Source organism: Salvia miltiorrhiza, chromosome 6, assembly GCF_028751815.1.
Source record: "Salvia miltiorrhiza cultivar Shanhuang (shh) chromosome 6, IMPLAD_Smil_shh, whole genome shotgun sequence".
Classification (NCBI taxonomy): domain Eukaryota; kingdom Viridiplantae; phylum Streptophyta; class Magnoliopsida; order Lamiales; family Lamiaceae; genus Salvia; species Salvia miltiorrhiza.
Genome location: NC_080392.1, coordinates 40,306,336 through 40,319,844, shown reverse-complemented (window position 1 = coordinate 40,319,844; position 13,509 = coordinate 40,306,336). Strand labels below are relative to the sequence as shown.

Sequence of the window (13,509 nt, the reverse complement as noted above, 5' to 3'; positions counted from 1 at the left end):
TTATCTTGTCATATCCTAATATACCTATCAAACGGGGCTAAGAATTTAGAAAGCACAAAGTTTTGGCATATTTCATTTACCGAATAGTGTAATCAATTCCTTGAAGAATGAAAGAGAGAGCGTCTCAAAAAAAAGAATGAAAGAGAGAGAGAAGTGTGAGACGGTCTAAAAAAAAGAATGAAAGAGAGAGAGAAGTGCGAGACGGTGAGAGAATAAGGAAGGAAAAAAAGAGAGGTTAATTCTTGTGTGTGAACAGTGAGGTCCCGAGTTCGAACCCCACTGCTCCCCCTCCCCAACTCCCTCAAGTCAAAAAAAAATGTTAGGGGTAAATTTATATTTTTGATAGACTAAATTTTAAATTAACTATAGAAAAATGGCCAATTTTATATACTAACTCTATTTTAAATACGTTGTTATAATGAATCGGTGCCATGCACGAGTGAACAGTTAATTCATATGAAAAGAAACAAAATGCACCTTCTAAATATGGGTAAAGTAAAATGGGGGAAAATACATTGTATTTTATGAATTGGGCTGGAAAATGAAGATTGGTTTAGAGAAGATAAAGCCCATTAATGTTTTTTTTTTTTTTTTTGAATTCCATTTGGCCCAAAGAGGGAGCCTCTGCAAAAGCCTAAAAAGTGTTCGAAATTTCAATGAATATAAAACTGGAGGGTCACGTAGTAAGAGTAAGATTTCCTCTTTCACATAAAACTTCACTAAAAAAATTTTCTCTCCAAAATTTTCACTTAGTCGTTTTGGACGTTCTCGCAACTTCATTCTTGTTGCAGAGAGAAAAATTTGAAGCTGTAGAAAAGAATTTATTGAAATTACAAACTATAGTTTTGATCGGAACAAATTTCTACTTAATATTGGATTAGATCTGTTTTTCATCTTTTCCCTTTGTTGGAGGGAGGAGACTTGACAGGTCAGTTTAATTCTCAAATTTTTTCTACTTGAGTAATTTGAAATGTTTTCAGTTGTAGTATTTGAATTTGCGTTACATGGTTATCATTGTATTGTTTTCTTCTGCTTGTTGACGTTGAAGTTGGTTCTTTTTTTTTTTTGGGTGTATAGGGATGAAGCGATTGAGGGATGAGGTGTTTATGAACCCTCAGTTTAAGCGGCCATTTGGTTCGTCGTCGTCTCGCGGGGAATCGTAAGCTCGTTAATTTTATTTACTTTTAGCTTTATTGGCATCCAGAACTTGCATAATATCGTGTGATTTAGTTGTGTTGGAAATAAGGTTTTTCTTTGCTTTGAGGTTGTGGTTTAGCATATTAGGACAGAGTGTTTTGTGATGTTGGTGGCAGTTAATGAACTGGATTTGATGGAAAGTGTTTTCGATCGGAATTAGGTTGAGAACTCATGATTTTCGTGTATTAAAGTTGGATTAGGTCGTCGCTGGTAGATGGCTCGGAGTTTGGAAAGGAAAGGGGGGATGAATTAGGTTAAGTTATTGGGTTCTCTGGGGTTAAGGAGGATAAAATTTTGGATCTTTATGTGTCGCATTATCTTTTCTTTTCTGGGGTTTTATTGATCAGTTTATGGCTCTCTCTCAATTAAGAAGGTCCTTAAAAAAAATTTCAATATCTTTCTTTGAATTATGAATCAATTTTTTTTTTAATTTGAGAAAGTTTGAGATTTTCACATGATGCATTAGTTAATAGTTTAGCCCCTATTTTTGCATTTGTTTGATGTTTGTTTTTTTTAGCTTAATTGAATTCTTTTGATGAAGGTACGGACCAGCACAAGCTCCCAGCGGCGGTGGCACTGCTGGTGGCGGCGGCGGCGGCGGCGGGACTAGTGGTGGTGGTGGTGGAGGAGGAGGAGGAGGAGGTGGTGGTGGCAGTAGTAATGGTGGTGGGAATGGGGTTAGTACCAGTGGTGCCGGTGTCGCTGCTGGTAGTACACAAAAACTAACTACGAATGATGCATTAAGTTATCTTAAGCAAGTTAAGGATATGTTCCAAGATCAAAGGGAAAAGTATGATAGGTTCCTTGACGTTATGAAAGATTTCAAGGCCCAAAGGTAAGTAGATTTTTCTTGGTAGAATCTACATGTATGTTTGAGAAGTGAATGGGTCATTTCCTGAAAACTCTGTTAACTTTGGTCCCAACAGAATTGATACTGCTGGTGTCATTGCGAGGGTGAAGGAATTGTTTAAAGGACACCCTAATCTAATCCTTGGATTTAATACATTCTTGCCGAAGGGCTATGAAATTACCCTAACTGATGAGGAGGAGGCTCCTCCAAAAAGGACAGTTGAGTTTGAAGAGGCTATCAGTTTTGTGAATAAAATTAAGGTGGAGTTTTCGTTACCTGCGTTAAAACAACTTTTCTGAATTTTCTTCAAGAGGATGTTCGTTAATGGAGAATACATCTGTTTTCTTTACCTGCAGAAACGTTTTCAAAATGATGATCATGTTTATAAATCTTTCCTAGACATCTTGAATATGTACCGGAAGGAACACAAGGGGATAACTGAGGTCTACCAAGAGGTATTCATTTCCCCCAAAATCAATCCTAATATTTTTGTTCTTTCTCATAAAATAGGGTTTTGATTAATTGTTCGCAGGTTGCAGCACTTTTTGATGATCATGCTGATCTTCTTGAAGAGTTCACTAGATTTCTACCTGATACTTCAGCGACTGCTCCAGCACCTCATGCTTCTTTTTGTAGACATCCTTTTAATCGGTATGATGATAGGAGCTCTGCCTTGCCTGCAATGCGTCAGTCACATTTAGACAAGGTCTTTTCTCCATTTTATTCTTTTTTTTTTCTTTGCTATTTTTTTGGAGCTCTCCACTTAATTCTTTTAGTGCATCTACTTCTGACTAAATTGTTTTGGTCTACAATTTTTAGCAGCGGCAACGGAGGGACAGGGTTATTGACCCTAATGGAGAGAGAGATCTTAGTGTTGAGCGTCCAGAAACGGATGATGATAAAACAGTTATGAAGTTGCACAAGGAGAAGAAGCATAGTGACAGGGAAAATAGGGATAGGAGAAACCGTGATCAGGATGATAGAGATCCTGACACTGAGAACAATGGCGATATTAGTATGCACCGACTTTCTGACAAAAGAAAGTCTGCTCGAAAAGTTGAAGACTTTGGTGGAAATTCGACTTTGGCACCATATGATGATAAAGATGCATTAAAAAGTGAGTTAACAAATGCCTCTTGTTTGCCCATTTAATATCACGTAGCTGTATACTTTGAGGGTAGTAACTAGTTAGTTCCATTTTCAGCCATAAATGTTTGACATACGGCATGTTCTTTTGTAAGTGATAATCCTAGGTATATGTATATATCTAACAGCTCTGTAATTTTATTCATTATTTTTTTTTCCAAAAATTAGACAAGGAGCATGGGATCCTTCCACACTATTATATTCTTCTTATGTTTCTGTGTCCTTTTCTTTTACCATTTCTATGAGTATTTATAAATGTATACATCAGGAATAACATTAAGTGTTGTTTTTTACCAGGTATGTACAGCCATGAATTCACATTTTGTGAAAAGGTCAAAGAGAGGTTGCGCAGTGCTGATGATTACCAGGCATTCTTAAAATGCCTTCACATTTACAGTACAGAAATCATCACTAGAAAGGAATTACAGAGCTTGGTATGATCCATATCAACAATATGCGTAATACAAGTACTGTTTAATACTTTTACAGAATCTTTAAGGTATCAAAATATGGATATATATACATTTATATACATATACATATGATTTTTCTCATTCTCTTAGAAGTTAATTCACTTGTATGTCCTCTGATAGTTTTCATATCCAATTTTTATGCACACATCTAGTTGCGTTCTCACATGCTTGTAATTGGATAGCAGCTTATTCAACTTGAAGTTGGTCTTAGTTCATTTTTCATTAACCCCCCACCCCACGGCTTTTGGGGTGTGTTGGTTGGGGGGGGGGGTAGGGTTATGATTATTTAGGTAATTTTTTTTTTTTTTTTTTCCGCTCTCCGTGGCTCTCATACAACATTCTTTCAGGTTGCTGATTTACTTGGAAAATATCCAGATCTTATGGAGGGCTTCAATGAATTTTTGGAGCGTTGTGAGCGGATTGGTAGTCGTTGATTTTCAGTTTCTTGAGTCATATTTTTCTTTTGTATTTTCGTTTCTGACTAGTTTCCAATTTTTCAGATGGATTTCTGGCTGGTGTAATGGGCAAAAGTACGTATTCATTCAGCTACAATTATGAATAACTCTTACGAAAATTATGAAGTGCTATAGTCTTGCCCAAACTCTAATAGTTACACCCTCCCTTTCCAATAGAGTAAAACAATGTGTTTTAATCAAAAATTGCTCAGCTTTTGGAAATCCTTATCTAAAAAATCTTTCTATCAGCAGAAACATTATGGAATGAAGGAAATTCCTCAAAATCTGTGAGGATAGATGAAAAGGAGAAAGAACCAAAGCGTGAAGTGGAAGGAGGGAAAGAGAAGGATAGGCAGATTCTAAAATACTGGGGGAAGTCCATTCAGGAGCTCGACCTTTCCAATTGTCAACGTTGCAGTCCGAGTTATCGGCTTCTTCCTGAAGACGTAAGTGTTTTTGATGCATATCTGGAATGTATCATCAGTTCTTTTTTTCTTTTTTTCTTTTTCTTTTTTTTTGGGGGTGGGGTGGGGGGGATTATCAGCTTAAAATTGTCATTAAAAAACTTTGTCTTTGCAGTATCCAATAGCCTCAGCTAGCCAGAGGTCAGAGCTTGGTGCTCAGGTTCTAAATGATCACTGGGTGTCTGTGACATCTGGTAGTGAGGATTACTCTTTTAAGCACATGCGAAGAAACCAATATGAAGAAAGTCTATTTAGATGCGAAGATGACAGGTACAGAACTTTGTCAACTTTGGATTCATGCTCTCTCCTGTATGACAGCTACTAAAACCTTAGCATTGTTAGTTCATGTTTTTACTAAATGTGGTTTGTTGGACCATAGACTGTATCCTCATCTCTCCTTTTCTTGATTTCTAAAAATAAAAATGATGAAAGGACTTTGGATCTGTGTGAAATAATCATTTTTCCAAAGTTTGTTTTCACTTGCCATTGATTTTTGATTACTTACAGCGTGTGTTTCCTATAATTTCCTTTAGTGTGTGTATTAAGATCTTACTAATTGTGTTCTTTGGGATTCAGGTTTGAGCTGGACATGTTGTTGGAGTCTGTCACCTCAACTGCCAAGCGAGTAGAGGAACTCTTGAACAGTATGAATAATAACTCAATTGGTTCAGGTGGCCCAATACGAATAGAGGACCATTTTACAGGTTTGTCACAATAATAGTTTGGTTAAAACTCCTCTACAGCTACTTTGCTTACTTCATTATACTATTTTCGAGATAACAATTTGCATAATCACTGATAAGTGAAATTTACCTCTAATTTCATGTAGCTCTCAATTTAAGATGCATTGAACGTCTATATGGTGACCATGGTCTTGATGTGACTGACATTTTGCGTAAAAATCAATCTCTGGCTTTGCCTGTTATCCTAACACGTCTGAAGCAGAAGCAAGAGGAGTGGACTAAATGTCGATCTGATTTCAACAAAGTTTGGGCTGAAATATATTCTAAGAACCACTACAAGTCTCTTGATCACCGCAGCTTCTATTTCAAGCAACAAGATTCAAAGAACTTGAGCACAAAATGTAAGTTTAGTTGCACTCCTTGGATTTTTCTGACCCTTTATGAGTTATCTTTTGGTTCTCATGTTGTTTTGTGCTTTCTGTGGACAGCTTTAGTGGCAGAAATCAAAGAAATCAAGGAGAAACAACAGAAGGAGGATGATGTACTTCTTAGTATTGCTGCTGGAAGCAGGCATGTTATCAGTCCAAACATGGAATTTGAATACAATGATTCTGATGTTCATGAAGATGTCTTTAGGATTATCAAGTACTCCTGTGAGGAGGTCTGTTCAACAAAAGATCAACTGAATAAAGTGTTGAGGTTCTGGACAACTTTTCTTGAGCCAATACTTGGTGTTCATTCCCGACTTCGTGACTCGGAGACTGATGATGATCATGCTGCCACTAAACGTCAAACACTGAAAGGTAGCACAACAAACTTAGTTGAAAGTGAAGGCAGCCCTAATGGGAATGCTACAACCACGAACTCGAAGCTGCCAAAATCTAACTGCAATGGTAACTCCAGTAGTTCACCTGAAAGAGCAAATGTCAGCAGAACTGATTTCATCAATGTGGGTACGTTGAACAAGGAAGGAATAGCTGTGGCATCTGGTGAAAGAGTAGCAAATTGTGACATAGCTGGTACTTCAGCACCCGATGTTAATCCTGGTATGTATAAAACAAGAGCAGAAAAGGTTCATTTTTTAAGATTACTGTAATTTACTATTTAATTCAGTCCCTGTGAAATTATAATATCCTTCTCCTTTTTCTGTGGTGTTAGATTTTTGCCTTTTAAGTATATTTACCATAATTTTGGATGTATTTTGAAATTCAAGGGTGTAGTGGAAATTCTTCACGAGTGATTAATGGTCCAATCGAGGAAAGCAATGAAGGGAAACCTAATACAGACAATATGTTTTCCTCAGAGGTATAACGAGATCATGTGTTTGGCTTCACTTTTCAAGTTCAGTTCTAGATTCATTCTTCCACTTTCTGTTCAACCTTGTTCTTCACATCGTCTCTTTCATTTAGTTTCCTGTAAATTAGGCGTAATTCTCTGTTTCCTTGTTTTCCATAGGGCGGGGAGACATCGAGATTAAATCAATCAACAACTGGAGAGTTAGCAGAAGGTTCTAGACTTACTTCATATAATGGGGATCATGCGGATCCTAGTAAAATTGAAAAAGAAGAGGGCGAACTGTCTCCTAATGGAGATTTTGAAGACAATTTTGGTGCATATCCAGACGGTAGTTTGCAAACCTTGCCTGAGAAAAATCGTGGGACTGTTGGGATGCAAGGTCAAGCGGCCAGTCATGATGAGATATGTGTAGATACTGCTGGTGAAAATGATGTAGATGCTGATGATGAAGACAGTGAAAATATTTCTGAGGCTGCAGAAGATGTTTCAGGCAGCGAGTCTGCTGCTGATGAATGTTCAAGGGAAGAACACGAGGAAGAGGAAGATGGAGAGCATGATGACATTGATGGTAAAGTTGAGAGTGAAGATGAGGCTGAGAATACTAGTGAAGCTCACTATCATGGTGGAGATGGTGCATCGGTACCACAGTCTGAACGATTTTGGCTGACCTGCAAGCCTCTATCAAAGCATGTGGCTTCCCTATTAGGAGGGGATGAAAAGAAGGATCGACATGTTTTCTATGGGAATGACACATTTTATGTGCTCTTTAGGTTGCATCAGGTAAATTTATTTTTTGGTTGTGTTTCTAGTTACAATTCTACATAGATAATTAGATATGCATCTGTCTTGTTCCCCTTCTGCCCGTCCTGGTCTTTTGTGTGTCTGTGACTCTTTGATGGATACATGACATCCGCATCCTTATTGCATAAAAGATATTCCCAATTTATAGTTTTTTGTTCTTCCTCTCCCCCTGTTGATGATATGTTAATATCTTTTCCATTTCCTCAGACACTGTATGAAAGAATATTATCCGCTAAGGTGAATTCAGTATCTCGTGAATCAAAATGGAGAACCACGAAGGAAGCAAGTTCTGATCCTTATGAGAGGTAATGTAGTTGCATAATTTAGTTTTTGATCATCTCGAAAACCAGCCAAGCTTCCTATTAATTGTCTGCAATCACGTTTACTTCAGGTTTATGAGTGCTTTATTTAGTTTACTTGATGGATCTTCTGATAATGCCAAATTTGAAGATGATTGTCGATCTTTGATTGGAAACCAGTCATATGTGCTTTTCACACTGGATAAGTTGATATATAAGTTGGTGAAACAGGTAATCTTAATAAAAAGTTACTGTGCTTTGATTTGGGTTGTTTAAGATTCAGTTCCTATATTATCTATGGGTTTCTTTCTGCAGCTCCAAACTGTTGCAACTGATGAGAACGACCTGAAGCTGCTTCAGTTGTATGAATATGAGAAGTCCAGAAAGCCCGAGAAGTATGTTGATTCAGTTTATTATGAAAATGTCCATGTCATGCTGCATGAAGAGAATATATACCGGCTTGAATGTGTAGGTTTCATGTGGATTAAATCTTTCTATCGATATATTGATATGTGCCGAGTTTATTTGTATGCTAAGCTGTTTTTTTATACTTGCTGCAGACATCTAATTCAACCCGCTTATCCATCCAATTGATGGATGATGGATGTGAGAAGTCTGAAGTTGTTGCAGTTTCAGTAGATCCTAATTTTGCAACCTATCTTCACAATGATTATCTTTCAGTTCATCATGGAAAAAAGGAGTCATCTGCAATTATGCTGAAGAGGTATTCTTATAATCCTTTTATCTTGACATGGGTAAAACTCTGTGGATCAATTTAAATTTTGGTGGGTCACGCTTTGCAACATATTGAATGTTCAAACTGGATTTGCAAAGAGCTCAAGTAAGGTCAAAAAGGCTAATAATTAAATGAAGAAACGAAACGGAACATACCCTGTTCTTTTATGTCATTTTCTCTTGTACTTGGGTATCAAAGAGAAGTAAATTGGATTTATGAAATCAAACAATGATTATCTTGTTATATTCATTTTCTGATCTATTTGGGGCACATGCAGGAATATGCGCAAGTATAGTAATTTGGATGAATCTACAGCTTTCTGCAGGGCCACAGAAAATGTCCTGATCATGAATGGTTTGGAATGTAAGATGGCTGCCACCTCATCTAAGGTATGGTTTGTTTATTGGGTTTGAGCTGGTTTTTGATTGTATAGGATTCTATCCGATTATCTACATGCGCGCACTGTGATACAGATCGGTATATAGTTATAGTTAATTAATTATAAATTGTTTCTTTAATTTATTTAGTTATTAGGCTCAAGTTATTTAGGGCTAGAATAAAGTAATGGGTCAGACTTTTGTATGGGCTTTAAGATATTTCTTGGGCCTCAAGTTTCTGTAGGTCTTTAAATAGTTATTAGTGAGTTAGGGTTAGGATTATCGTCGCAGTATTATTCTGGACAGCTTCTGCTGTAGGCCTCGCAAGAGGAGTTCGGGACAGCGTTCTCGCTGTAGGCCTCGCAAGAGGAGGGTTACTCTCTGTTTTCCTTGTTCAGTTTTTATTTCAATTTATTTCTCTTTCAGCTCTCCTGTTTTCTATTTATCTCAAACCCTTCACTCTATCAATTGATCCGACCTGCTGGATAAAAAAAAAGATGATGGAGAAGAAGATAGAGAAGGGTGTTGAGGCTGTTAACTCGAGCTCGACAACATTTGAGCGAATAATGGAGAAACTCAATCGCATTGAGGAGTTGCTGACAATTCGATCAAGCAAACTGAAGCCTCTCCCGTTCCATGTAGCCAAGACAGTGCTAAATCAGCCACGCCGCATCCACCACCTGTTTCTGTGATGACTCCACCGCCACCTCCACCTCCACCTCCTGTTCTAGTTACAAGTCTGCCACCTCCGCTGCCTCAGCTTCCTGTTTCCCTGACAACGCCACCACCTTTTCCTCTTGTTTCCATGACGACACCTACTTCTCTTATAGAGGCAGTAGTCGTGGTGACTTCTGCACCTTCAAATATACTTGCTGCGTCTCTCCCTACAAGAACTTCACCTCTTACAAGGGTTGCTTCTCTCCCTACAAAGACCCCTGCGCCAACAAGGATTTACACCAGCTTTGCTCATCGAGATTGGAAGGAATTGAGTCAATTGACTAAGGAGTTTCTCAACACCAGAAACTTATGCAGAATATATACAGCCTCTCCAGGGATTACCGTTCAACAATGGGAATATGAATTTCCTAATCAAAATAGCTTGAAGACTAGACAGATTTGGGAAGTCTTTTGAAGTGCTTACAGCCTTGAGGACAAGGCTGTTTTGAAGAGCGAAGGAATTGATACAGATCAGTATATATTTATAATTAATTAATTATAAATTGTTTCTTTAATTTATTTAGTTATTAGGCTTAAGTTATTTAGGGCTAGAATAAAGTAATGAGTCAGACTTTTGTACGGGCTTTAAGATATTTCTTGGGCCTCAAGTTTCTGTAGGTCTTTAAATAGTTATTAGTGAGTTAGGGTTAGGATTATCGTCGTAGTATTATTCTGGACAGCTTCTGCTGGAGGCCTCGCAAGAGGAGTTCGGGACAACGTTCTTGCTGTAGGCCTCGCAAGAGGAGGGTTACTCTTTGATTTCCTTGTTCAGTTTTTTATTTCAATTTATTTCTCTTTCAACTCTCGTGTTTTCGGTTTATCTCAAACCCTTCACTCTATCACACTGGGTCTCTGTCTCTCACATGTGTACGTGTACACGCCCACGTGCACTCATGCAGAGCTACTTATCATAAAAGTTATTTCTAAGAATTTGCCTTTTTGTTTTTGTCAATGACATAATTCCCCATTCTTTATGCAAGAGATTGTATATTGAACTTGATCGCGTTCTCTGCAATTATGGTTATGCATTTTATTTTTATCATTTCTAACCTTCATTAGTCGCTCATGTTCTTTCTTTACATAGTTTGCTCAATATGTAGGGCTGGGAAGATAGGGTTCGGGTATAGGGTACCCGATTACCCGACCCGAAAAAATCGGGTATCGGGTACCCTATACCCGAAAAATTCGGGATCGGGGTCGGGGTCAGGGTCGGGTATTTAGGGTGTGAAAAAATCGGGTATCGGGTATACCCGAATTACCCGATTAAAAATAAGGGGGAATTTGAAATTGGAATTACCCGACTAAATATCGGGTATAGGGTGTGAAAAAACTGGTTCATTTTAGGCTTTTCAGCCCTACTCACTCGTCACTCTCAATCTCTCACTCCCGCCGTCGCTCATTCACTCCCTCCCGCCATGGCCGCACTGCTCCAGCCTCCACGCGGCCACGCACGCCTCCATACCTGAGCGGCGACCCCGTCGCCGGTCTCCCCCACCTGACCACTGCACAGCCGCGCAGCAGCAGTCTCGAGTCGCCTCCGCGCAGCAGCAGCAGTCTCCAGTCGCCGGCGCCGCCTCCTAGCTCCGACAGCAGGAGTCCTGTTCGATTCGCCCCTATGCACCCATCGACGGCCACCAGAATCAACCCCCAGTGTTCCGCTGCCCTCCCTTCCACCGCGACGCCGTCGAGAGGTTTTCATGCCGCCGCCCCCTCCGCCATGTTCTTTTCGTCCTCTGCCTCTTCTCCCACAGCAACAGCGCCGCGCCGCCTCCGAGCTCCGAGCCTCCGACCATCGTCCTCTGCCTCTTCTCCCACCCCTACATTTCTGGATCTGGACAAGCATTTTGATTTTTGGGCATCCAATTCAAATCAGCTCGGGTAAATTAGGGTACCAGAATACCCGATTCGGATACCCGAGTCGGGTATTAGGGTACCCGATTTAGTAATCGGGTTCGGGATCGGGTACTATTTTTCACCGATTTTCGGGTTCGGGTACCCGATTTTTTCGGGTAGGGTACCCGAACCCGACCCGATTCCCACCCCTATCAATATGCAAGTTTAATCTCTCAGCCTACTGGACCCTTTTCATCTTTCTTCTTGTGATACAAATGCCATTTTCCCTCGAAAACTCCAAGTTTGCCTTATATTAGAGGGACATAGGAGTAGCATTTTATTATTTTCCCATGAAAGTAGCTCCCTATGTAGTGGTAGAGTAGTAGGAAAATGTGGTTTGCAATGTTGAGTTGGTTGGTGGTGCTTTTGTTATATTGTTGAAATCTCATTTCCCATCGCTATGCTTTCAGATCTCATACGTCCTTGACACAGAGGACTTCTTTATTCGTCTGGGAAGGAGAAAGGAGAGATTGAAAGAACGACATTCACAGAAAGCCCAGGCAAGGATAGAACGGTTTCGCCAGTTTTTAGCGTCTTCTGTGAGTTAGAGGTCCCACTCTGATGCCTGTAGGTACGAATTCATTACTTCTTTATTTGTGCACATTTATATGAAACGAAAACTACATGCTACTCATTACTTCTTTCTTTTGGAGTTCGTTTAAACTGGAAAAACGTGTTGGTCTTCTTTCTTTCAAGACTTCCTTTTCGAAACTGAAACGTTCTATTTATGTGTAGTGTGTTTTACGCGTGTCCTGGTTCTTTTTGGCAGATTTTACGCTATGGAATTTGATGGGTACATAATTGCTCGAGCAATTTATTTATTTACTTGTCGATGAATCAAATAACCACAAGGGAGCATCGAGTTGGTTGGGATCGAATCATCTCTCGAGATGAAGCGAAATGGCGCAGGAGTGCTGTTTCTGTGTACATAGTGAGGAAGGTTCCCCCCCCCCTAACCTTGAATTGTAGAGTTGTCTATTTATTTGATTGTGTTGGTTTAGAGGGGGGCCAAAATTTTAGTCCCTTTCCTTGTTACATCCTGTAATAGAATTTCTTGTGAGTTTCTGGACTGTGTTGTATTGAGCTACTTGAAATGTAAAAGCTGGCAAATTGGGGGGATAGGTAGAAATAGTATAGCAGAACTATTCATTATCTTTTTCTTGAATACATATATAAATGTGTATATAGTTCACTTTTAATTTATTGTTTGGTAACTTTCATTTCGTCTCTATGACTAACTAGGTATCTTATCATATCCTTCATATTCTCTCTCTCTGATCTTGTTTTGTAACCAAGATATCATGTCGAATTTCAGGAAGGAAAATGTCATCTTAGGTCTAACAAAATTATTACTCCATTTGTCTTTAAAAGTATAATACTTTTGCCATTTTTAGCATTCATTCAATGTACGTAACAATTTATTTTTTAGAACATGGTTCCATTATGGGATTATAGCCAAAAAATATACGAACTTTGATAAAAGTTGCAATTTTCACCTGAACTTTCAAATTAGCCAAAATATACCTGAACTTATATTTTTGTTGTAAATTTCACCTGAACTTGCAATGATTGAACTCCGTCGAGGTGAAATTTACAACAAAAAATATAAGTTCAGGTATATTTTGACCAATTTGAAAATTCAGGTGAAAATTGCAACTTTTATCAAAGTTCGTGTATTTTTTGGCTATAATCCCTTCCATTATTTATCCTTATATTTTACTCTTCTAAATACTTTTATATATAAAGAAATCACATATAGTCTACACTTAATTCAATTTCACCCACTCATTTTATACATGTTGGGACCATTTATTTATTAAAAATACATCCATTAATTTTTTTTATTAAAATTCGTGTTCAATCGAAATGCTATCTATGCTAATGGTGGACCGAGAAAGTATGTTTTTTTTTTAGGATTACAAAAGTTTTCTACAGCAAACAAAGGTAGGATAACTACCAGCACGCAGGCGGAACCACTACCACACATAAGTAGGAAAACTACCTGCACACAGGCGAGATTGAACCCAAGACCTCTTACAAAGAATAGTCTTTAGGTACCTCAACTTTGCCACTTGAGCTAGGCCTCATTTGCCGAGAAAGTAAGATTTTGATTGATGGCATG

General features: G+C 38.6%; 1 protein-coding gene across 8 annotated transcripts; it reads left to right on the top strand.

Annotated features, from left to right (window-relative positions):
• The first annotated feature begins 684 nt into the window (after positions 1-684).
• LOC130989524 (paired amphipathic helix protein Sin3-like 2) lies at positions 685-12,607 on the top strand. 8 transcript variants are annotated; one of them, XM_057913500.1, is made up of 24 exons: positions 685-928; positions 1,078-1,159; positions 1,739-2,032; positions 2,124-2,307; positions 2,404-2,502; positions 2,580-2,753; positions 2,870-3,164; positions 3,491-3,627; positions 4,014-4,089; positions 4,167-4,196; positions 4,374-4,567; positions 4,701-4,855; positions 5,162-5,289; positions 5,415-5,669; positions 5,757-6,314; positions 6,482-6,573; positions 6,724-7,344; positions 7,573-7,670; positions 7,757-7,895; positions 7,980-8,132; positions 8,225-8,388; positions 8,678-8,789; positions 11,798-11,958; positions 12,157-12,607. In XM_057913500.1, the coding sequence occupies exons 2-23, from the start codon at positions 1,080-1,082 to the stop codon at positions 11,933-11,935; spliced, it is 4,176 nt and encodes a 1,391-aa protein (XP_057769483.1). In that variant the 5' UTR covers positions 685-928; positions 1,078-1,079; the 3' UTR covers positions 11,936-11,958; positions 12,157-12,607. The 8 variants fall into 8 exon arrangements, with proteins under 8 accessions (XP_057769483.1, XP_057769482.1, XP_057769480.1 ...); XM_057913499.1 differs by having other exon boundaries at positions 4,014-4,092; XM_057913497.1 differs by having other exon boundaries at positions 4,014-4,092; positions 4,371-4,567.
• The last annotated feature ends 902 nt before the right edge of the window (positions 12,608-13,509 follow it).